Source organism: Anastrepha ludens, chromosome 3, assembly GCF_028408465.1.
Source record: "Anastrepha ludens isolate Willacy chromosome 3, idAnaLude1.1, whole genome shotgun sequence".
Classification (NCBI taxonomy): domain Eukaryota; kingdom Metazoa; phylum Arthropoda; class Insecta; order Diptera; family Tephritidae; genus Anastrepha; species Anastrepha ludens.
Window position 1 is genome coordinate 121,519,441 of NC_071499.1, and position 25,978 is coordinate 121,545,418.

The 25,978-nt window shown below is 35.6% G+C and overlaps 2 protein-coding genes across 3 annotated transcripts in view; one reads left to right on the plus strand and one right to left on the minus strand.

Annotated features, from left to right (window-relative positions):
- Positions 1-16,189, minus strand: part of LOC128858947 (serine/threonine-protein kinase minibrain) — a 133,263-nt gene extending 117,074 nt beyond the window's left edge. The window contains exon 1 of the mRNA XM_054095560.1: positions 15,356-16,189. The gene's annotated coding sequence lies outside the window, so the exon portion shown is untranslated. The remainder of the gene's footprint in view (positions 1-15,355) is intronic.
- A 4,380-nt stretch (positions 16,190-20,569) lies between these two features.
- Positions 20,570-23,477, plus strand: LOC128856738 (mitochondrial outer membrane protein SLC25A46-like). 2 transcript variants are annotated; one of them, XM_054092052.1, is made up of 8 exons: positions 20,570-20,814; positions 20,885-21,076; positions 21,146-21,330; positions 21,793-21,916; positions 21,976-22,134; positions 22,268-22,324; positions 22,382-22,597; positions 22,664-23,477. In XM_054092052.1, the coding sequence occupies exons 1-8, from the start codon at positions 20,783-20,785 to the stop codon at positions 23,217-23,219; spliced, it is 1,521 nt and encodes a 506-aa protein (XP_053948027.1). In that variant the 5' UTR covers positions 20,570-20,782; the 3' UTR covers positions 23,220-23,477. The 2 variants fall into 2 exon arrangements, with proteins under 2 accessions (XP_053948027.1, XP_053948028.1); XM_054092053.1 differs by having other exon boundaries at positions 20,571-20,814; positions 20,888-21,076.
- The last annotated feature ends 2,501 nt before the right edge of the window (positions 23,478-25,978 follow it).

Below are 25,978 nucleotides of genomic sequence, written 5' to 3' on the forward strand. Positions count from 1 at the left end.
GTTTCATGAATATAAAACTAAGATTCAAAACCTGTACGGAATTTGGAAGTACTTCAAAAACTGTTGCTGAAGCTGAAATAATAACAAATTTGTATGTATGTATATGGAAACTACAGCGAAAATATCTCTCTCCGAGTGCAACTTCTCTGAGGCTGAAATAAAAATTTGGAAATAATACACGTACTACATACATACATATGTACCTATACAGTGGTGGAAAAAAAATAGACTCTTACCTTTGATATGCATTTCATCGTTCATATCTTAAATATTATTGCAATATTAAATACCGATCTTGCACACGTTTGTTTGTTTCAATATACTGCTCTCAACAACAAAATTATTTACCTTCCCAACATAAAAAAAGAGAAAACACCATCCATGCTCGTAGAGTACCTAAATAGGTTGGCAAATAAAATAGACTCATAACAGTTTAAATGGGAAAAGCTCCGTTAATTTCCACTTAAAATTTTTCAAATCAAAGAAATCAGCTAATCCAGTATTGTATTGCCATGAATAATTATTTACTAGCGTGCTTTTGAATTGAAAGTTTGTAAAATGGGTCGCCGCGTTCATTGTACTGAAAATAAAAAAAAAAAATCATAGAAAATCTTCGGGAAAAAGGTTATACCATCAAAAATATTGCCGAAATTGTTAAAAGATTCGATCATTTAGTGAGAAATGCGCTTAAAAGCAAAAATAGAACCGACGAAAAACGGGGAAGACCACGGAAGACGACCATACTAGAAGACCGCGCTATGATCCGAATATCGAAGTCGCAGCCCTTTGCCACATCCAATGCAATTAAAAACACTTTGAACCTGCCTATCAGTTCGCGAACCGTTCGTTATCGTTTGGAATTAGCAAATTTACCCGGGCGCATAGCGAAAAATGTTCCACTTTTAAGTAAAAACAATATCCAAAAGAGAATGTCTTTTGCCAAAGAGCATTTAAATGAGCCTAGCAAAAATTGGAGAAATATACTATGGTCTGATGAAAGCAAAATGAATCTTTTTAGCAGCGATGGTCGCACTTATGTCCACAGACCTCCAGGCAAAGAACTGACAGCACGGTATACAAAAAAAACGGTGAAACACGGAGGCGGAAGTATAATGGTATGGGGCTGTTTCTCATACTATGGTGTTGGGCCATTGTACCGAATCGATGGTATAATGGATTCGGCAAAATACTTGGATATTTTACAAAATGTTATGATGCCTTATGCTTCAGAGGAGATGCCGATAATTTGGCGCTTTCAACAAGACAATGATCCGAAGCACTCTGCAACTGTAACAAAAACTTGGCTGCGTAATGAAGGTATTCGGGTACTGGAATGGCCCTCGCAGAGCCCAGATCTCAACCCAATTGAGAATTTATGGAGAATAGTGAAGCAAGAGCTCTCTAAAATGCCAAAAGCTACGAATAAAATGGATCTATGGAGAAAAGTGCTACAGATTTGGCAAACAATTCCAAAGGAACAGTGTGAGCGGCTCGTGGACTCGATGCCCCGAAGGTGCGCTGCTGTAGTCAAAAATCGAGGTTCAACCATTAATTATTAATGCGTATTTAAAGTTTTGTATCCTTTTTTTAGTGAAATAGCTGTTATTTGAAAAAATTTTAAATAAAATGAAAAAAAGTCTATTTTTTTTGCCAGCCTGTTTATGTACTCTATGAGCAAGAGTCGTGTTTTCTCTTATTTTTTAATGGAAAGGTTAATATTTTTGTTGTTGTTGAGAGCACTAGATTTGAACGAAGAAACGAGTACAAAATTATTAAACAATTGTGCAACAATATTGGGGATATGAACGATCAAATGCATTTCAAGGCTAAGAGTCTATTTTTTTTCCACCACTGTATATAGTACAACGCATACAGTAGCGATGTAGGGGTCATCAATAGCAAGCGCGTATAGCAACAGCGCAAATAAATTAAAACAAAAACAAAAGCCAACCAATAAAGTGACTACGAAACAAAGCTGCTCATCAAGCCGCGGCATCACAACACAGGTAGGCAACAAAGAAAACGGCGTTGTGTGCGTTGATGGCGATCAGCGGCGAATAGCGACAAAAACAATGCAAACTAATAAAATTAACGGCATCAAACAAATGCGTTGGTGTGCGACTGATGCAAAAACATAACAACAACAACACAAAACACAGGAATCGCTTGCGCATGCAGAGCGAAGAAGCGGTGAGAGTGAGTAATTCTAGAGGCATTTGTGGGTGACGAAAACAACAACCAATAAGAAAAAAGCTTTAGGACAACTGGGAACAAATAACAAAGGAATTTACGACTGAAATTCGAGAGAAAAATCATACTTAAAAAATGTGAGGAAAATGTGTTAAACTAAAATAATTCATATACAACTGCTGAAGCATTCAACACTGCTCGCGCTTTAAACGTGATGGTGCCCGCAATTGGCATTGTCGCCACTGCTGACTCATGACTTTTGCACCCAATTTCCGAGGAAAAACAAAACGATCCACAAAAAGAAATGAACGACAAAGCATGCAGCAAACAATTTACAATGACAACGGCGGCAAAGTGGCAGTTACAAGGCAATCAACGATTGGACGCAGTGACGCGCTTTGATTTATTTCACACAAAATAAAAGCAAAGCCAAAATAAAAAAGAAAACTCTGCGAGAAATATTGCGTATAAGCTTACTTTTGCGCGAGAGCAGTCAAAGATGCATAAGCAAAACAAAACATAAAGGCGTGCAAATGTGGAAAAAATACAATAATGAAAACAGCAAAACAAGCGGTTATTAATTGCAATGTGTGCATTTCACGACACCACAAAACAACAACAATGGAACCAAACAAATGAAACGCTCCAATTGCGCTGACAGCAACGTACGTATACTACTAGCAGGCACACGTCTATGCATACATACATACGGAATGCAGCGAGGTAGAAGTGAAGCGCAAGAGCTGCAGTGATCGCAACATGAAGCACGAGAAAGCGCATAAATTCCAAGCGAACCAATTAGATTGTATGCCGCCGGAAGTGACAAGTGGCGAGCAGTGACCAAGGCGAAAGGATGTTGATAAACTAATACAATTATACATGAAAAAGTCAATTGACAAAGCCTATACAACGAAATAATAACAAACACAATTTGCGCAGTAAAACGGCACTCAATGATCGCAATGCATACGACGAGCGCAAAACTCAGCAAAGAAATGAGAGAGTGCTGAGAAAGAGTAGATGAGCGCAAGTTCAATTTTTGACACTAAAAGTGCAATGCGAAAAGGCATTGACACTGCAAAATTAAAAGCGAATAAAAGTAATAAAATTTAAAAACCAAAAACGAAAAATTGAAGGAAAACAAAAAAAAAAAAATAAATAAAAACGGCGTATATTGTAAAAAGGGCATCAAAATTATCAAACATTCCTTTTTGCATTCCTACGCCACCGCATGTAAGTATTTTGGACATATGAGAATAACCAGGCTTCCCACTGAAGAATTGGGTGGATTGCAGAAAGCTAATTGCTGGAAGGAGGGAGGTAAGGTAAATTCAACGGAAATGCATACGTCAAGTAGTTGCATACAATTAGAGCAATGCGGCCGAGAAAGCAGACGGCAAACAGTCGACTAATGACATAGCAATTAGGTTGAGAGAACAAGTTCATTGCTGCTGGGCTTTCCGGGAAATCAATTACGCCTTGGCAATTACATGTAAGCGCCATGTGACAGTGGAACTATTTATAGGAATTTCGCAGATTGTTTACCGGATGTGTGACGTTGTCGAGAGTTAGTGAAAGCGACATGCAAACAGAGCTTTTGATTTTCGCAAACTAATAACAACAGGGAGTATATGCCTACCTATGTATGTATGTGCAAATAATTGTGTATATTAACCAGAAAAGTACATTTCGACATATAAATTTATTTATTCAGCGGCGAGTGAATATTATGAAAGCACAGCTATATTTACAGAAATACAATATTTGAAGAGAGTAAGAATGAAAAGTTTTCTAAGAATTCATGTAATGGACTCATGTTTACTATAAACAAATAACGATTACTTAAATATTTACTGAACGCTATGAATCATGGGCACGTGGGGAATAAATGAGAATTGTAAAAACGTAAGAGTGCAGCTCTCAGAGACGGAGAAATAGAGAATAAATAGAAGCATTGGCGCAGCTGTGAAACTCTGCTGGAGCAAAGAATTAAAAAATTGGAGGATTCTGTGAAAACTGAAGACACGAAAGACCTTGGGCGAAAATATGAAATCGGAATTTTGAGTTCGTAATAAAATGTGCGTTGGATGTTAGTAATTCTCATAAAGAAAATAAACATTATACTGGCAGGCAGCACAAGCTATCAAGTTCGAAGCACTATTAGGTTCCAACAGTCGTATACGCTTAAAGATTTCATGACCTTAAGGGGACTCGGTGGTCTATAAATTTAAAAAAATTGATTTCTCGTTTTTGCGACATTTCGTAAGTAGATACTATATAAGAATATACAGTGCACTCGCGATAACTCGAACTAATTGAAGCAGGCGCTGTTCGATTTATCGAATTTGTTCGACTTATCAATTGAGTGTGCTATGTTAAAAAAACAGTCATCGATATCGATTTTTCGATCGATTGTTGAAAATGGAAGCCAGTAGAAAATTTCTGTAGTATAGTTTCGTTATACGAATTACATTTTGGTCCATTGGCTGGATCAATGGTGTCACATTCGGCGGCATAAACATAGTTAAAATTAAACCATCCTCGGACTTTAATTCGATTTCGTTGGGATGTGATGGGGCATTATCAATTAGAAGAAGAGCCTTCTCAGGTAGTCCCCATCTTTCAAATTTTTTCTTACCTAAATATTAAAGTCATTTAACTTGGTTAAAAAAATTGTTTTAATGAATCTGGATTTTACCTGCGGCACGAACGAATTATGAAACCAGTCTTTGAAAATCGCCGAAGTCATCCAGGCTGATTTGGAATTTTTGTACTCCACCGGACAGTTAAAATTTTTGAAAACACGAGGATTTCTTGCTTTGTCAATAACGAGAAGTTTAAGCTTATGGTTGCCGGTAGCGTTAGTGCAAGCCATAAATTGCCTTATCTTTCTTTTTTATAAGACTTATGGTGGACTTGGCTACCCCATATTCCTTCGCTAGAGAAGTAACACTACGTCCACGTTTAATTTTGTTAAGGACTTCAGCCCTCTCTTTTAATGTTAAACACTTCAACCTTTTACGATCCATTACTCACGTTCACTGATATACTACAAATGACAAATTTAAAGCAATTTGGTCAATGCAAGATGTTGTTCCCAGAAAACTAACGGGATATTAACGCCGAAATATTCATATGGACAATACACTAGTATACATATAATTTATATACATATACTATTACATATGTATCTATGTACAAAATGTACATGTTTGAAAAGAATCTGTGTACAAATAAATTTGTTTTTTTGTTCGAGTTATAGCGCTTTTTTATTGTTCGAGTTACAAAGAAGTCAATAGGGGAAAAAATGTGTTCGAGTTAGCACGTCGTTCGACTTAGCGGCTATTCGAGTTACCGCGAGTGCACTGTACTGTCAAATTTTCAAGCGGAAATATTATAGCTTCTACAGTGCATTCACTAGGTAGCGAGCGGTCCGCGCGCTCCTGTACCTCAAACTTTAAACTCATTTATCTCGAAACGACGTTTTTTCGGCTTGGTGTTGTCAAAAAAAAAACATATTCAACCGTCTGAAATTTTAATATATTTATTAAATCATTATTATTATATCATATTATTATTTCAATTATTTCCTAGTTTTTTTTATTAAAAAACTGAAAAAACCCGATATTTAGAGGTTTAAATTCAAAAACGCGCCATTTTATAAAAAAAATTTTATTTTTTTTTTATTCTAATAGGGGCTATACTGTCATACTGATTAATAATTTTTTTGGTTTTTGTGTTTCAGATAAATAAAAGCGCCAAAATGGACAACACTGTCCAGGTCCAATTTATCGGGAGAGTCAACTTCAGCGTAATTTTTAAAATTAAAAAAAAAAAATTAATTTTGGTATGTAAAAGAAGTTAAATACAAAGCCTAAAAAATGTAAATATGTTTTCATTTTTTTTTATTATAAAAAAAATTCCTGAAATCCCCTAAATTTGCGAGCTCAATGCCACCGGGACCCTTTAAACTGATCTAACAGCTTGCCAAACCGGCTTCTGTAGAGTAAAGAATACAGCTGCAAGACACAAAGACGCTTGAGCATTCTGCGGCACTGATGCACAAACGCAATATGTTGCCTGGGTGGTCATCTAAAAACGGGCGGTATCTAAGGACTTAGGATCTATACAAAAGTTCCGTATAGGGATTCTCGAATCAGATTTTTAAAATGACCTTGCTGGTTATTATGTTTGTCGTTGTTGTTTTAGAAATTCACTAAATACTGGCAAGTGCAGTGAAGTTATCATTATTATCACCATCTAACGGTAGACACATCCAATATGTTTATTTTTATTTACAGTGAAATTCCCCATTACGGACAGTCCTTATAACCGGACAGCTCCAATAACCGGACAAATTTTGGGCACACAGGTTTTTCATTCATTTTTTCATACAAATATCATCCTAATAAACGGACACTCTAATAACCGGACGCGGACAAGGTATTTCAAACCATTTTCATAAAAAAATTTCTCATAAACGGACAAAATTCAAAAATATCACAAGCAAGCTTTGTTGTTCATTATAAAAATAAAACAGGTGATTCCCCTTTTAACATGTATACACTCATTCAAGTCCTGTGTTTTAAATTAAGAGTAGTTTTCCATTCAGTTTGTTAAGTCAGTTGCATGCGAATGGTTGCGTTCAAAGGTTTTCTCCAAATGGATCAAAATGTTTTCACTGAGGACAACAATATAGAAGTTCAATTTGACCAACAAGATGATACTATGGACATAAGTGATTCAGAAGATGAATTTTCAGAAGAAATAAGTGAGCCTATAACATCATAGGATGAGGCTTTAAAACTTGTTGCGGGCTTGAAACAATATGCAAAAAATGACTATGTAGCTTTTCAGCACATTAAAAATATCGAGAGTCACTTTGAAAATGAACATTTTAAATTAAAGCAATCAAGCATTACCTAATTTTTTCAATCAAACTAGTATTGAAATGTAAAGACTTGTACAATGTACTTAATCGCTATATGTACATATATGTATTTATATGTAATACTAAAGTATGCAAATATTCTTTACTTCCAAAAATTTCTTAAATAAACTATGTACAATACAATTCATATGTGTGGTATATAAATATTTTGTGACTTCATCCCTTATAAGCGGACATCTCCCATAGACGGACAAAAACACTGCGACGGTGAGTGTCCGGTTATAAGGAATTTCACTGTATTTATAAATTTTTTTTTTATTTATTTTTTTTTTTTCTATTCATAATGGTGCAGACATTATGAAAACTTACAAAATATAATTTTTTTTTAATATAATGCGCTTAGGGGTAAATTTCAATGATATCATGGTTCATTATTACACAATAAATAATAACAACAATATTTGTATAGTACTTCAATCTATTATAGACTATTGCCTCGAGTTCGAAAAATTCTAACCTATAAATTTTTATGACCAAAATCTCCTAAAATACGTGAAAATACGAAAATACGCCAATTCTTAGCATTTTCAGACCTCCAGGTATGTCGAATTATTCTCCTTACGTTAGCATCATTGAGCTACATTCACATTCCTTGCCAACTTAAATGCCTGCTTTGCAAGTGATAAACAAATCAAATCAAATCAAATCCAAGAGCCAACTACTAGTCCCAACTAACGAGTCATGTGTTATACTTTTGAGTATGCAAAGAAGTAATATTTTGTTAAGTGTACATGGAATTCCTAGCAAAAATAAGTCCTGTAAAAAATAATTTCAAATTCCAAGTTGTTGAGAAAGCATAGAGAGAGAGAGAGAGCTACAAGCCGCCAATAATTTCCACAAGCAGTGGAATCGTTATAGTTTTTATTATGCGATAAAAGGTGAACTATTAAAACACAATGCCACAATCGCCTGGCCATTTATGCAACTACCGCAATTTGTTGGAAACCATGCAGTGGCATACCAAATTAACCATATTACGAAAAAGACGGGAACAAACCGCTAAAATGACAGGGAATTCAATAAATGTATAATGCAACTTATTCACTGTTGACTGAGTGACTTGAAAGCGCGTCTCGGCCGCCAATAAAAATAAAGGAAGAAAGAAGACAACAGCTTAACAGACAGTGAACGACGCAAAAGTGTTTGCCGTTAATTTCATTGTTAAATATCTTGGCACGTTTTGGAGATTTAAACGCATGAAGAAATGCTTGCATACACAAATACATACATACATGCATACAAATGTATATACATGTATGTAAACTAACGGTATTAATGAATGAATGTTAAAAAAAAGAATGTTGATTGCTTGTGGTTCACAATGGTGATAAATAGATGGTGGGCCGCCGCTGGTAGAAAGTTAACGCGTAGAAAGCGGTAAACAAACTGAATTATGAAAGAGAAGGGAAAAATATTTAAAAACAACAAACAAAAATTTTAAGTTGATATGTTTGTGTGTGTGGATGCGTGGATGCACAAATATATATTTTTTTTGTAATTAAAAAAAAATTTATTTTAATTACAATCAAAAAAACATTGTTTTTTAACTAGAATTTAAAAAAAATTTACTTTAATTACAATAAAAAAAAAATTTTATAATTACAATTTTTTGTGCAAATCAATATAAATGGAATTTTAATATTTATTATTTTTTTATTTTAAATTTTATTTATTTAAAGCAATTATGTTAAATAATGTTTTAGTAATTTTCATTAAAAAAAATATTTTATTTAATTTTTTTTTTTAATTTTGAAATGTTCTTAAATTGAATACAATAAAATATATATAAAATTAAACATTTTAATAATTAAAAAAAAAATGTTTAATTTAAAACTTAAATTTAATTTATTAAAAATTTAGTTTAGATTTTTTTAATTTAAATTTAATTTAAATTTGATTTAAAATTTCTTGTTAATTTTCAAATTTGATTAAAATAAATATATGTATGTATATATACATAGGTATGTACATATATAAAATTAAATAATTGAAAACAAAATTAATTGTAAAATTAACTTTAATTTATTTTATAGAATGCAAAAAAAAAATTAAAATTTTAAAATAAAAAAAAAATTAAAATTTTGAAATAAACAAAAATTTTATTTTAAATTTAATTTAAATTTTTTATTTAAAAAAATTTTTTTTTGTTTGCATTTTAAAATATATTTATTAAAAATTAACATATTCTGAATAAAAACTAAACCAAATAATTCTAACAAAACTCACTTCACAAATATTAAAAGAAAACTCTGAGTTTATTCAAATATACATTCAAAGTGGAGAAAGACTGGAGTTCACTTGGTGTATCCAAACTGGCGCTGGTTGGCTCGAGAAAGAAACGACTGACGCGCTGTGTTAAGCCCGGCCAAAATGGCGGTTATTGCGCCAAGCAAGAAGAAGTATAATTAAAGTAAAGATAATAAGGAAATATAAATATTAATATTTTATAAGCAAATGTAGAGCTCTTAATTTATCATACTATTGAATATCGATTGAACCTACCAGGCAGAATAGTTGAAAAAAAAACAGTGAAACACGGTGACGGCCACATAATGATTTGCGGATGCTTCTCTTGGTATGGAGTAGGACCTTTTCACCTCATAACCAATAAAATGGACAAATTTATTCACAAGGAAATATGATACTTCAAGAAGTGATGAAACTATTTGCGAGAACATGACACTTTGGTAGCTTTTTATGCAAGTTATGACGCAAAACACTCAAAATATGTTAGCAAAATAAAGCTAAAATTATGGACTGAGCGAGCCAGTCACCCGACCTAAACCCGATCCACAACCTTATAAATAAACCATTCAAAAATAAGCAGGATTTATGGTAATAAATCAAAGAACAAAGGTATTCCACTCCCACAGAAACTTTCCATAGGATTATCATGGGTTATTGATTAAACATCGACAATTTAAACAGCATTTTTAATAAAATCACTAAGTTCTTTTTGTATCGTATCTATTTTTATTTCGTACCTATTAATTCTTATAAATTTGCCGTAATTGTTTATGCCTGATGAGTTATGATTCACGCCTCCACAGAACTTCAGATGATTTTTGAGAAGATATTTTCATCGCTGAACTATGTGCACTCGGCGGTTTGTCATTATCTGCGTCGTCCCTAAGCCATAAAAAAAGTTTTTCTATAATTTAAAGTTTCATGTTCATAGTAGAAACCGAACCCGGTATCCATCGCATGAAAATCACACACAAAAGCTGTTCAGCAACAGCCGCCTAAAATTGCAAAAATTAAGTTATGAAAAAGATGAGTAAGAAGAAGGAAGTTAAAAAAATTCAACTCTCAAGAAATATGTATTTAAAAACAAAATAAAATATTATTTAACGCGCAGCAAGAAATTCGATAAAGTTGAAAAACTCAATTTTGGCGCGCAAGTGTGTGGGAGATGGGATTTGGTGAAATACATTGCTATGGAGCGACCTGGCACGGGCAGTTTATGAAGGCGTGACAAATGAGCGGGGGTTAAGAAACAGAAATGGCAATATCTGTAGGCTGGGATAGAAATGTAAGAAGAACCCATAAGTCTAGTTTTTTTTTTTTGTTTAAGAGATGTATAAAATATTAAGATGGTCGACTGACGTCAAATGATTGTAACTGCCTTGCCCGCATTCTAATTGACACAAGGTCAACCAACCCTAGTTCTTCTTGTCACAAGTCTTCTTCTTGCCACTAGTCAATCAATGCTAAGTAATGACCACACAGACGCGCTTTACTTTGGATATGAAGACGTCTGGCATCACTTGAGGCTAATTCATTCATGATGGTGGCACTTAATTTTGCGATTTAATGTTTTGGACGTCAAATAGCCTGCTTCTTTGTTGTTCTTTTTATACATTCTTATGGATATTTTTACATCAGAAACACCAAATTGCAAAAACAAAAGCCTTATAAATGCTGTTGTTACTCGAGTGCCACATAGACCTTTTACATACTCGTATTCTGAGGAGACTTAATGTGGTGGTGACCAATAATGCCTATTGAAAGTTGTTGTTGTTGGGCGGCGTAAAACATTCTCTTTACATTTATGGTGAATGCTGCTACAGTGTCAATCGCTGCATGTTGTTGTTGTAACAGCATAAAACATTTCTCATATCTTTTCGATGTGTGCTGCTGAAGTGAGAGTCCGTGACCAGATTTAAGTCCGCCTATTGAAAGCTCTATGTGCTCTGTAAGCTCAATGTGTCATTTAGAATTATTTGGAAATTTATCACTCGGTATTGAATCTTAGTAATTTTCGTGAAAATTTAGAAACACAGAGTGTGGATAATGTTAAAAATAGCTTAAAAAAAGGGTTTTATGATCCTTCTTCGACTTTTAAATTTTAGGCTGAATGTTTTTGTATATAAAATTTATTTGACATTTCGTGCGTTTTTAATTTACTTCTTTGAGCAGGCCACGCATTTTTGAAAACAAAAAATTTGTTTTTTGGAACTCATTGGCGACGGCCCATGCTCCTGCTTCACAAGGAGTGAAAGGAAAACACAAAACAATTCAGTCTACTTATGAGAAAATATTCCTAAAAATTATCGTGATATATTTGTGTAAAATGACGTACAATTTTTGCTATTCCGTATATGGTACGATAAAAGATTATAATAAAAAAAAGAAATGTATTTAGACTAGAATTGGACTTTACGAAACACACGAAAATACGCTAAAAATTAAGATTAAAAATAGGCTTTCCGAAAACTTATGTAGATACGTAAAAGGTAATCAAAAAATAGAGTAATAAAAAATTACAAAAAAACCAAAAGCGTACAAAAAAATCAAAGCGTACAATGACCCAAATGTGAATGCTGTTGCAAAACGCAAAAAAAGGGCCAAAAACAAAAGCGCAAGAAAAAGTAAAAAATAAGCACTAAAACAAACTGAAACGTTAAAAATAGCTCAGCAGCGGTACGATCACAAATTAGCAACGCAAAAGAACGGCGAAAGCATTCAATGCGCGTGAAGCGAATAATTGGCAATAAAAAAAAAACTTTTGCGATTTTTGAAAAAACAAAAAAAAAAAAAAAACGGAACAACGAAATTTGAGAACCCACATAAAGCAAGAATAGAGATAAAATCGCTGAGAAGATCAAAGCGAGCGCGCATTGAACGTTTCAGCATACCAGATCAGCTGCTTTAGATAGCCAAATTGAGTCACAGCTCTATTGTCAACATGACATTTTCGCAAAACGCACACACTGTCAAACCGCAAAGTGACAGTGAGTTTGTAAATATTAACGCAAGTGCGCAAAAAGAGGATGTGAGCACAGAGAAGTCAACGCATTCAAGTATAATTTTCGCTCGCAGCTCAAAAAAATAATAAGGGAAATATGAAAAATCGGAAAACACGAAGCAATACAATGCACTAACCGCTGACGATGGTGAAGCGCGAAATAACAAATAACAAAAAGCGGGAAAACAACAAATTACATTTGAAACGGCTACAAGACAAGTGTGGGAGCGATCGCTGTAAAAAATAATAATAATATAATCGCCAAGCGGTAGTAATTGATTTTATCATTGTTGCAATTAATCGCAAGACGGCGGCAAAGTACAATGCAACTATGACAACGACGTAGTTGCACGCGTAAAAAAAACAAAAAAATTGATAGTGTACATATTTTTAAAGCGTTTACTCCCGCCATCCGTTTTCCTTTCATTTTGTTTGAGCACAAATTGCGCCTCTTCAAGTAACAATACACAAAAAAGTAAATCTAGTACTTAGTAACAATAGAATGAATAACGCTTGCGGCTTGGCTTATCAACACAGCAACAGCGTCACTCTATACTGTGATACAACATCAACATTAGCGCACTCACTGCGCCCCGTTCACACCACCCACAACCTTGCACTAGTCAGCGCCTGGTAAACGCTCGCTTTGGCGCTCACTGTCAGTACTCAAATTATGGCTGAACAGCTGTTGTTGGATGTATAAGAAAAATTATGTGTGTGCTGGAGTTATGCAGATAAAGGGAGAGGAGTGCAAAATATGGGGATCCGAATGTGGGATATGGTGTATAATATGATTTGTAACACGTATTCTGGGAACTTTTGCTAAATTATCGATGGACAGAACGTAATTACAGTTCCCTTAGGAACTTTTTTAACAATATTTCAGTGTCTTCGACTGTAGCCTCCGTATATCTTGTTTGTGGATTAAATAAAATTTTGATTACTGAAAGTTCTTTGGATCCACTTGTGGGTCGCATAAACATAGTGCTGATCATATAGCGAAAAGCTGCATAAGGCGCCCCTGGCAGTATAGCGTTGCCAGTAGTAGCAGGTGGTGCGTTTTGTTACACATTACTAAGAGATTCTTGTTCGCATATAAGAATAAGAAAAACGGAGTAAGCCCTTTATAATTAATGCTTAATTTTTTCAAATACATAATTTCCACATGATATAAATTTGTTTTTCAATTTATTTGCAATTTTAACTAAGTGTCGGTTTCTACACCCATAAAACGTTGTCAGCGGATTTACTGTAGGTGCCAAAAATTAGTACAGTAAACGTAAATTAACAATTTGTTTTTTTTTTCAAATTAATACATTTTTTCAAATAATAAATAAAACAATAATTTAAAAAATTATATATGAATTAACAAAAACAAATTTTTCAAATAATAAAAAAAACAGTATAGTTATATTCCTTATTCATGTCAGCATATGTAAAATTTTGATTTTTGGCACTTACGATAAATTCGCGCAAAGAGCCGAATTGTTTTTGCCCACATATCCTCCAACATAAATTCATCTTCTTTATCTTTATGCTCATGGGTTTGAAATATTGAATTTTATTTCTAAAAGAGATACATACATACATACATACGTACTTCTACTAAAAAATGCCATATTTAAACTAAATTTTACTCGTATTCTTTATTTTGTACGGAATAATAAAAATAACTATTCCAGTTAAGTTTGGTTTTATCCTTCCACCTGTGTCTACGTCAAAAGTAAACAACGCACCTGCTTCACCATCTCTCGTTGACATTTTTTTATTTTTCTTGTTCAGTCTACTGAATTTGACAATGCACATATGCGGCATGGAGCGCCATGGCTCGTATACCGATTTACCGTCACAGCCTAGCAGTTAAGTTCTTAAAGCACGTCAAACTTCACCCGGGGAGTCGAAACCTAAATGCAACACTGCGTAACACAAACACACACATTACACCAAATTGTAGAAAGAACACACATCACAAGAGCCAACAACAAATAGCAAGCAGAAAAAAACACCAACCACCATTATAATTAGCAGACGACCGCGGCAGCAAATAGCCAAAAACAAAAAAAAAGCAGCTACAGCAGCGCGGTAGCAACAACTAAGGCCAACCAAGTGAACAGCAAATAAAACTAACAACAATAATGCCGCTACTGCCGACACCACCATCATCATTGCTATCGCTAACACCACCACCACTATTCGCTTGTTCGCCACAGCAACAACGCCAAAACTAGAATTCAGTGCTACGGCTTTGTATTGTTTTTTTTTCTTTTCTTTTTGCTTTTGTATGACGACGCGTACAGCAGTAAGCAGCGCGTCACTGGATTTTGTTCCCCCTTGTACATTCCATTTTGCTATTTGCTTTTGCTACAGCTCCTACTGTCCTAGCTACAATATGTTCTTTTTTCTTGCCACCGCTACTGTTATTGTACTTTTGTACTGCTCATGGCCATTCGCTCTCCGTGCTCACTCTTTCTCTCACATTCTTATGTTATGACGTCTGCAATGAGCGAAGGCGAAGCAACAGCAGCAGAGTCAGTTTCCTTTCGCTCTATGCGACGCGTCTGCACAATTTTTCTCACATCTTCCTCTTTCGGCATTTCTGTTTCCTTTATTCCTATATCTGTATCTTATATATTTTCTTCTAGCTTTTTGTTTTACTTTTCGTTTTGGGATATTCTTCTTCTTCAATTTTATGATGTTTGCTTGTTCTGGCTTCTATACCTACCTTTTTCTGTCTGCTTTACATTGTTCAGGTTGTGACTGCGACCGCGACGTCAGCCGCAGCAGCTATCTGCCACAGCGACAGCCGCCGTCGCTACACCCAGAAAAACTATTTTCACTTAAATCTTTTATCATTTTCATGATTTCAATGTATAAATGGAAATAGTTACGCCGCAAAATTAACAATTATTTGAAATTCTATATAAAACTGAAATTTATTTAATAAATTCTTATCATATTTATCGCACCTTTTGTTTTCCCGGCCAGAGGCCACTTGGTTCGTTGTCGCGGTCTCTGCAGGCTGGGTATTGGCCCGCGTCATTGGCGTCGTTCATTCAGCGGTGCATCGACTTCGTATCGTTTAAACCTTGTGCTGCTTTAGCATGCCCAATTGGCGCTTGGCGCTCAAAAGTTCAGCGGCCACAGTCGTTCTTTCGATGATTTTATAAATTTTTCTTGCTTGTGGATTGCCGACGCTGTCAATTCTATAAAGTTATTAAACACAAACAGACAAGATCTCCAAGAGAAGACCAAAACTACAAATAGTCCGTCCGCCCGTTCAAATTTTTAAAGGCGGCGACTATGACGACGACGACGCTCCAACGGCTACGGCACAAACACACGCGTGCATACACACAGACACTAGGCGCGGGCGGCGTTTTGCGGGACGACGGACACCACACTTGCAAATGGCCACAAAAAATATTTTTCTTTTCACCAATAAAATGATGGGAATCACACACGCGGCCCGCTCACATTTAACAACCGCATTTGCGTTGGTTTTTTCCGCATTTTTTTAACAATTTTTATATCACTGAACCGCAATTCTTTTTTAGCTTGAGCCAGTGAAAATTTTTTGTATTGAAATTCACACACAACACACACAAAAGAAAGAAGATTCTCCTTTGCTTGCTTGCTCCTGCCTTTTTCTTCTTCCACACAACTCTTCTTCTTCCTTTGCTACTTCTATCAAAGAACGACAACGACAACGACAACGACAATGGTTACAAAGCAACGCGGCGAACGAGTGAGCGAACGAAACCTCTGACGAAACGAACTAATTTCGCTTTTGCTATTTTAGCAATGAAGAAGAATGGCATAAGAAAACTTTGTATACAAGGTTGCTTATACATGTACTATTTAGAGTATTTTTTACATTAAGTGTAATTGTATGCATAGCCATCCGCTCAGGACGTGTATAAGTTCTTAAGTTTTTATATTTACTGAAGTGTGGAATATTTTATGATTAAGCCCTTATCAAAACATTAATTCTGTGCAAAATATTTCTATTTAAAGTATATCATTAATAAAGTAGCTCTACTTTCGAAATGTCCACAGCAACCCTGGGGAATACATTCCACTTTGAAATAAATTGTAAGAGCGAGCTGCAACGCATTTCGGTATCGCTATTGGTTTGCTTCCCACAAGAGAAAACGAGCTAAAATTCATGATGGAAAGAATAATGAGATGGCATGATGGAACAGGGCTGCCACTCTAGAATTTTTTTCCGACCAAAACGGTTTCCAAACCGACCAAACATTTTTTTACACAATTAATGAGAGAATTTAAAAAGTTCATGTATTTATATTTATTTCACTGGTGAAGATACGTACATACACTGGTTACATACTTATACATGTCGTTTTTGTTTGAAGTTGTAAGGTACAAATCTTATATATAAAATAAAGTCAACTTTTTGTGTGTGTTCGCTAACCGGCCATGTCTTTGCACCGAATTAAACCAAACTTACACACATTGTTAAGTAGGTATTGAAGATGGTTTACGTATAGTTTGGATGCCTATTGGTGGATAGGGCTCGAGATATAGGTCAAAACGTGGACCCGGGTAGCCTTCGGATGTGTATGTACAATATGGGTATCAAATGGAAGCTGTTGGTGAATGCTTTAGTACAGAGAATTTTTCATGCCGCTCCGTGACTAGGGCCTCGAGATAGAGACCAACACGTGGACCCTAGAATGTGTTTGTACAATATGGATATCAATTGGAAGCTGTTGATGAATGCTTTAGTACAGAGTATTTTTCATGCCGCTCCGTGACTAGGGTCTCGAGATAGAGACCAAAACGTGGAGCCTAAAATGTGTTTGTACAATATGGATATCAATTGGAAGCTGTTGGTGAATGTTTCAGTTCAGAGTATTTTTCATGCCGCTCCGTGACTGAGGTCTCGAGATATAGGTCAAAACGTGGACCCAGGTAACCTTCGGATGCGTATGTACAATATGGGTATCAAATGGAAGCTGTTGGTGAATGCTTTAGTACAGAGTATTTTTCATGCCGCTCCGTGACTAGGGCCTCGAGATAGAGACCAACACGTGGACCCTAGAATGTGTTTGTACAATATGGATATCAATTGGAAGCTGTTGGTGAATGCTTTAGTACAGAGAATTTTTCATGCCGCTCCGTGACTAGGGTCTCGAGATATAGGTCAAAACGTGGAGCCTGAAATGTGTTTGTACAATATGGATATCAACTGGAAGCTGTTGGTGAATGCTTTAGTTCAGAGTATTTTTCATGCCGCTCCGTGACTAGGGCCTGGAGATAGAGACCAACACGTGGACCCTAGAATGTGTTTGTACAATATGGATATCAATTGGAAGCTGTTGGTGAATGCTTTAGTACAGAGAATTTTTCATGCCGCTCCGTGACTAGGGTCTCGAGATATAGGTCAAAACGTGGACCCGGGTAACCTTCGGATGCGTATGTACAATATGGGTATCAAATGGAAGCTGTTGGTGCATGCTTTAGTACAGAGTATTTTTCATGCCGCTCCGTGACTAGGGCCTCGAGATAGAGACCAACACGTGGACCCTAGAATGTGTTTGTACAATATGGATATCAATTGGAAGCTGTTGGTGAATGCTTTAGTTCAGAGTATTTTTCATGCCGCTCCGTGACTAGGGTCTCGAGATAGAGACCAAAACGTGGAGCCTGAAATGTGTTTGTACAATATGGATATCAACTGGAAGCTGTTGGTGAATGCTTTAGTTCAGAGTATTTTTCATGCCGCTCCGTGACTAGGGCCTGGAGATAGAGACCAACACGTGGACCCTAGAATGTGTTTGTACAATATGGATATCAATTGGAAGCTGTTGGTGAATGCTTTAGTTCATAGTATTTTTCATGCCGCTCCGTGACTAGGGTCTCGAGATATAGGTCAAAACGTGGACTCAGGTCACCTTCGGATGTGTATGTACAATATGGGTATCAAATGGAAACTGTTGGTGAATGCTTTAGTTCATAGTATTTTTCATGCCGCTCCGTGACTAGGGTCTCGAGATAGAGACCAAAACGTGATATTGAATAAAGAAATAAATAATATGAGATTAGAGAAATAAATAATATGAAAACCATATCTTTTCTGTTCTAAACCATATCTATTCTATTTTAGTGTGCCCAGCGAAGCGGGCCGGGTTTGCTAGTATATATATATATTATTACTGATAATTGTTTATAAAATGTTTGCCGTTGGTGAATAGTTATCAGTCAGTCTGTTTTTTGCAGGTACTCATGTATTGAGATCAAAAATATTTTTTCTAAAGTTGATTAAACAAAATATTTTACTTGACTCTCAAATATTTTTTACTTGCCACACATAGTGGGGTCGTTGTTTCTGTTTAAAATAAAATAACGTTGAATCAGCGCAATTATTGTTATCGCATTTGACTGAGCAATTTATATGGTTTGCCATCCAGCTAACAGAAAGAGACAATGATACATACATGAATATTTAAATGTTTCTGTGAGCAGTGTTACCAAAGTGACGAAATGCAAGCAAATCATAAATGATTTCTGAGTATAAAGCTTAAGGCTACTTTACATCAACCTTGAAACCGACCAAAGTTCAAGTCGTCCGACCAACAGAAAAAAATCCGACCAGATTTGGTCGGAGCCGACCAAAACGGCAACGCTGTGGTGGAAAGAATAATGAGGCAGCGCCTTCCGTGATATTTATTTTGCTCTCAGCGAATTTGACAAAGAGTGACGTCGTTTTAGCACCAGTATGGCCAGATTACCATTTTCGTAACTTGACCTAGCTTTTTTTTTTTGTTATTTAGTCTCGGAGTTTTAGTTCTTTCTTCATGACTTTTTTCTTGCCTGTCTAATTAAAATGTAATGTTTATAATTTTGTAAAATATACATATTTTAAAAATTAGGTCAATAATTCACTCAGTTTTATTTAGTTTTAGTTTTTTACTTGCTTCGTGTCACACGTACTTGTTGTCGGCTTTTGCATCAAAAATTTCAAATTTTTTCGCTTCGCATGCCCTTGTCTCAGTCTGCATAACATGCAGTAGTGTCTCAGTTTGTGCTGACATTCGAGATGAATAAGTAAGCGGAAGAAATTTAAGTAAAACTGCTGTAGTTACAAGCAACAACAAATCATTTTTCGAAGACGACATATTTACGTGCGCACGCTACGAACACTCAATTCAAATGGGGCATGACATTTGTTGCATGAACGTTTGCTGCGAAGCGTCATGCACCCGACACGCTCACATATAAGCTGCTGGAGATGCATGCATGAGCGTGTGTCAAAACTGTTTTGATCGTGAGAGCGCTGAAAAATGTGCATTTTTTATAACTTTCGTCAGTATTGTCACACCGGAAGAAACATTTAATGGGTATTTTGTAAAAAAAGTTGGGAAGTTTTTGTTTTTACACCACCATTGAGGTTAGTAGATATTTAGTGCGCGGGTGCCGAGTAGCCTTATATCATCCGTATGCACCTACATATAATCAAAATAAGCACAATCAGCATGAAATACATAAATAATCTAAAAATAGGAAATTGATATTTAAATGAAACTATTCAGAATTTAAATACAAAAGTAATATAATAACAATAAAGTAATGAACATGAACACGTAAAAATAAATACAAAAAGTATGGCAATTTTTTAATATTACATAGAAAGTCGATAACAAAAAAATTGTGAAACAACGAAGAGAATAATCTAAACAAGATAACCTTTAATAATTAATTACTTAAAAGTAGTTAAGTATGTTTGTAAAATAGCTCAAACTCAAATTCAATTCCCTTACCTATGTTTTTCAACCATACAATATTTACATATATACAAATTTACAGACATAAACCAACACACAGTATTCAATAAAATTAATGTATGTAAAATGTATACATATATGTACACAAGACAACTTAAAAGTAGAAACCGAAAAAGCTATAAAGAGCTTTGGAAAATTCTACAAACCCCACTTCAAATTAGATTATTATGTTTCAAGTAAACTAATTTTAAGACAAATAATTATAAACATTTCAATCGCGTAATTCCTCCATTAAGAGAACCCGAACGCGTTTTCTCTGGCAGCCTGCCATTTCGCCTATCAGCTGTTCAAAATCCCCTAATGTGCGAGTGCTGCCAAGTTTTTAAACGAGCTCTTGGGCGCTCTCTCTCGCAAGATGTCATCTATGCTCAAAATGAAAGAGTTTCGCATATTATTATCTATGCTGACAATAGTTCTAGCGAAAGAGAAACAATTGTAGAACTTTTTATTTTTTACCAGAGAAAATTTTTAATTTTATTAATTAATTAAAAATATAGGGCATATCTGCAGGGGTGTGCACTTGGTAGCACTAACAAAATAATTTTACTATACTTATATTTTGTGTGAACATAGGTATCTGAGCGTGTAATGGCCGGAATGAACAATTATTCAACATTAATGTGAGCAAACGCGAATAATTAACTATATGTTCATATATTCATTCATTTCTATTTCACGTTTTGCTACTAGCAGGTATGCAACAAATCAAAAGAACGAGGACGATGATAGTGACGATCCGGAATATCAAACCCGACTACGTAACATTTATAGGGCTGACCAGCCGCACGCATCAATGACGACCACCACAAACGTTACAGCAGCGGTTGGCGCAAGTGCTATAGTACCACCCAACACTTTAAACTTGCAACGGTCACACATACAGTCAGTATTGGCAAATGATAGTAATGTTTGAAGAAGTTCCTATTACATATGTCCTTTTTTAATTTTCAGTTTTCCGTCACATGATGAGCGTTCACTGCATACACAAAATTATCTCGATAGTTTAGGCGCTTCGGTACATGACATGACAGCTGGAGCTTCAACGGGCTTAAAGTATGTCAACTCGGAGCGTGATCTCTCTTTACCGCTAGAAAAACATAAAACACTCGACAATTACTATGACAGTCAAGAAGATGGTAAGCTTAATCCATTATTTTATTTACAATTGTTTACCCATTTGAAGTGTTTTGCTTGTTTTATTTGGTTTTGGTTTTAAATATTTCTTGTGCGTGTATTTCTAATTTGTTATTAAGTAAAATACCGATTCTCCCAGAACGTCGTTGGTGGCGCATACAATTTTGAAACATTTGCTAAACGTAGGTAGAATACTAAAATGCATATATATTGATACTTTTCATATAATAGGTTGGGAAATGGTGAAACGAGCCGAACGCTTCCATAAAAATTAAATAGTCTAATACATATTAACACTTCTTTGAGCATTACCCTTTTATTTGCTTTCATGCAATATTTTCTATTAACTAAAATTTAACTATGTTTTCAGTATTCATTTTCCGCTTAAAGGTGTAAATAAGTATAATTTATAGTTGGTATAAATGAAATGAAGAATACATATATTTTTTTTTGTTTCTTTTTAGAAATTTCCATTCGCAAGTATCTCGGAATTGGTGTTCAGTGGGTCAGCTTGGTCACCGAAAATTTGCTCAGTCATCCTTTCATCGTATTGCGTCGGCAATGTCAGGTTTACAATGCGTCCAGACGGTATATGCATTTGCTTACTAACATTTATGTTGCAATAAATTTAATTTATGTATTTGCAGTTATCATCTGCATCCGTTTGCACTTGTGCCCAGCATCATACATCTGCATCGGAGACAAGGTGTCACAACACTGTGGAAAGGTTTGGGTAGTTGTCTGCTCGTGCGCGGCATGTCTTTAGCGGTAGACGATGTTATCTCTAAAGTAACACACTGGCCGAAGTGAGTAGGATTATTATTTTAAGTAAAAAGTAAAATCTTCCAAAATTATTTCGATGTACATAGTTACTTTTCAACATTTTTCCAAACATTCTGATTTTAGTCAGCTAAGTTAAAAAGCATGCAATATTTACAGGGAAGTGGATAGTCGCACATCGCTAAAACGATTTGGTCAACACTTAATTTTGAAATGGTATGCATTGAAACATTGGAATGATTATTAGTTACTACTTTCTTTGAAACGCTATAGCGTTAGCATTGCCATTGTGATGCCCTTTTACTCCGCTTCCTTAGTGGAGACAGTACAGAGCGATATTGCTAGTGAGAAACCAGGCCTCTTCGATGTCTTTCGCGAAGGTAGTTTACGTTTGTTGTACTGGAGTTCACCACAAAAGGGGCGCATGCTGCCAGCATGGGCTTTGATTGGCCCTTGTATGTCCGTGGGCATTACAAAATATTTATTCGGGTAATTAAAATAAATATTTAGTTAAAAAAGTATTTATAATACATTTTTTTCAAACAAATTCCTTAGACTTGTCATCAAAGGCATTTCATCGCGAATAATGCGTCGTCGCATCCAACAAGCGCAAGAACGTAAAGGTGCTAAGTACAAGGACGACACTTTGGAGAATCAGAATGTAGAAATTTACTCGAATCTAATTTCGATGCTAACAACGGAAGTGATATTCTATCCGTTTGAAACAATTTTGCATCGTATTCAATTACAAGGCACTCGCACTATTATTGATAATCTTGATAATGGCTATGCCGTTGTGCCAATACTAACCAATTATCAGGGTGCTATCGATTGTTACCGTACCACAGTGGCCACTGAGGGGTTTTCGGGTCTCTACAAAGGATTTGGCGCCATAGTTTTACAATTCGCTGCGCACATAGCTGTTATAAAACTAACAAAGTGGGTTGTTACGCAGATATCAGAAGTGGTTTCTTGTCGGCCACCACAAAAAGTTATGCAATATTATAATTTGGATCGTGGACTCATCTCGAATTCGACTACAATTTCACCGAGCCTCAGTTCTAACAGTGAGTTGGATGTACAAAGCATGGGAAATCACTCGGTGGATTGATGTGATTTTATTACGTTGTGATTGGCATTAAATAACCACTACATTATTCCAACGTACAGGCGAACAACCAGTTAAGATGTCAGTTAAATACCTATATTTATAATAGATAAAAAAAAACTGCTTTCTAGTTACAATCAAAACTGATACTAAATTTAATAATAATATTTAATATATCGTATTTAAAATATAGATATAGCTAAATTGCATGATTTTGTTATGGAAGATTAATTAGAACGATAAATACATAAGTAACGTCGATTTTGCTGATTTTAAATTAATTCGATGGTGGGAATATGTATACAGCATTTACCATTTGTGGAACATCATCAAGACGCACGCCACAAATAGGAGGAGTAGCCCGGTCTAACACCTAAAAAGGATGTGCGTGCCAATTACATATATCCACATATTTTAGTCCTCTTTGATTCGTCACTTCTCTGCCCGATATGTGGAAGGAACTAACCTCAACTTACAAATTTTGTTTTATATTCGTTTGTCTCTTCTCTGCCAAAGCCCTTGACGTAGCATTCAAAGCCACTCTCACAATTTTGCAAACCCAAGGCATATCTTTATCTTATCTGAGTTCATTTGTTCCGTGCTTTCTTCCTTGTAGTTCTGCATGAGTTCGTCAACTCCTGCCAGTACGGCGTAGTCACCGATCGTCATCGCCCAACTCAGTTAAAGGTAGGCCCAAGAGAAGTCCTGTTTCAACAGGTTGATCCCAGGGGGAAGGGGGTAGGTGTGCAGGTTTACATAACACGTATTGCGTAAGATCCCCATATTTTTGGACCTTAGTAGCGATTGCGGTTGTCTGTACCGGAAAGTGAGAGCAAACTATCGAAGGTGACACCCAACATTTTGGGGTGATTAACTGTCGATATTTGTGTGTCATCGAGTTTCATCTTTAGCTGTGGTTTCACCTCCTTCGTCCAGGTGATAAAAAGGGTCGCCGTGGATTTAGTGGGGGAAAATTTGAGATTCCTCGCAGTGAAAAAGCGAGGAAGACTGGCGATCGAAGTTGGCCATCGATGTCATTGCCGGACGTCATTATCGAACAATCGTCCGCACAGGAGACCAATGAGACTTCATCTGGTGGTTAGGGGAGCTTAGATATGTAAAATTTGAAAAGCAAGAAGTGAAAGCACACCGCCTGCTGTGAATGCTGTTGCTTAAAACTTGTTTGAACTTCCGTGAGATGCGCATTTTCTTTAAGCGGAGGAACTAATCACTGTGTACTCAAATATGTTGCACATCCGAGTAAAAAAAAATGAATTAAGAAACATTTATTAATGATTTGGTTTCGTTCGTGCGAAAAGATATGATCTTTTTGTCATGCAAAAAGCCTACTCAGCCGATCTCACATCTTATTTTGTGTGCGAACTTTTACCGTTATTAGCGCTAATTCTGCGACATCCAAACTAAGCCAATTTTTCTGAATGCTACTCCACTATAAATCATTTCTAAATGCGATTTTAATATTGTGAGGGATAAAGTTTAATTTACGTAGGGGAGGAAATCAACAACCGAAGATACTATAAAACTTGTACGATCTATGTGGTATCGGCTAAAATCAGTTTTAAAACAAAATGGCGACCCTACTAAATATTAATAAGTAAAAGGGTTCATAAATTTTGTATAAATTTTCACATTTACCTAAACACACGAAATAAGCTGCGAGGTAGTTTTACGCTATACTTTTACGTACGTGTCCATCGGACTTGTTTGCCATCGGGGGTGACGGACGATTTTTAGCGTTGCACCTCAGTGGTATCTGCCTTCCTCTGTTGTTATTGTTGTTGTTGCTGTAGTAGCATAAACATTCCCCATACATATACGGGGAATGCTGCTGAAGTGACAGTCCTTGACCGGATATAAGCCCGGGTCGATCCGGTAACGTAGAACCGACTGCCATGGGAACGGCCTACCTCAGTTAATAACTATGGGCTTACTGCACTTTTTAATGTACTTTCAAATACCATATATTTTAATTATTATTTTTATGAGCGGGGTTAGCTTTCTGAATTTTAAGGTATATTGTGCCCACTTCATATATTCAGAGTATTTCCCTGTGCCCAACTTCTTCAATAGATCTACATGTAAATTTACTTACCGTTTCCATTTCTCACCTTTTTAATGAAAACTCTTAAACATTTTTAATTATTTATTTTTCATCAGTTGCTTCTAATCAGCTGTAAAAATGCAGTAAAGCTTGCAAGTTTTGGCGTACGAAAACGCCAGCGAAATATGTATTACAAGTTTTTACTAGTGTGTAAAAAACACAATTAGTAAAAGCAATAACCGATTGCCCCTGCAGACATAGGATAACAAAAGCTAGGCGTAACCGCATTGTCATAGATAACGCGTTGTGTTTATTTATTATTGAAACTGAATTTAAACAAGTAAACCGCATTAGAAGTAATTTTTTTAACATGAAGGAAATAGACGACGGTATTTTTTACTGTTTGTTTTTATATTCAAACTAGCTTTAATCCGTGGCCCCGCTCGCGTAGGAGTAGTTTTGAGGGATTTGGGATATGTATGTACAGTCCTGTGCAAAAAAAACCGGACAGCTAATTTACCCTATTTAAATTTCTATAGATTGAGTATAATCCTTATTGGCGGTAAGTAGCTTTTTTTGTGTATAAATAGAACAGTTTTGAATTAATTTGTATCATAATTTAACCAATAAGTGAAATAGTTGATACGTGGCAAGTGTTAATATCAAAAATATGCCAAGATCGAAGCAAATGGGAGCTGTC

Bases quoted from the DNA above. Each gene is read 5' to 3' on its own strand.
- LOC128856738 (XM_054092052.1), top strand. From the start codon at position 20,783: ATGGCCGGAATGAACAATTATTCAACATTAAT. The intron at 21,331-21,792 runs GTAAGCTTAATC...GTTTCTTTTTAG, and splicing joins CTATGACAGTCAAGAAGATG to AAATTTCCATTCGCAAGTAT. The intron at 21,917-21,975 runs GTATATGCATTT...ATGTATTTGCAG, and splicing joins GTTTACAATGCGTCCAGACG to TTATCATCTGCATCCGTTTG.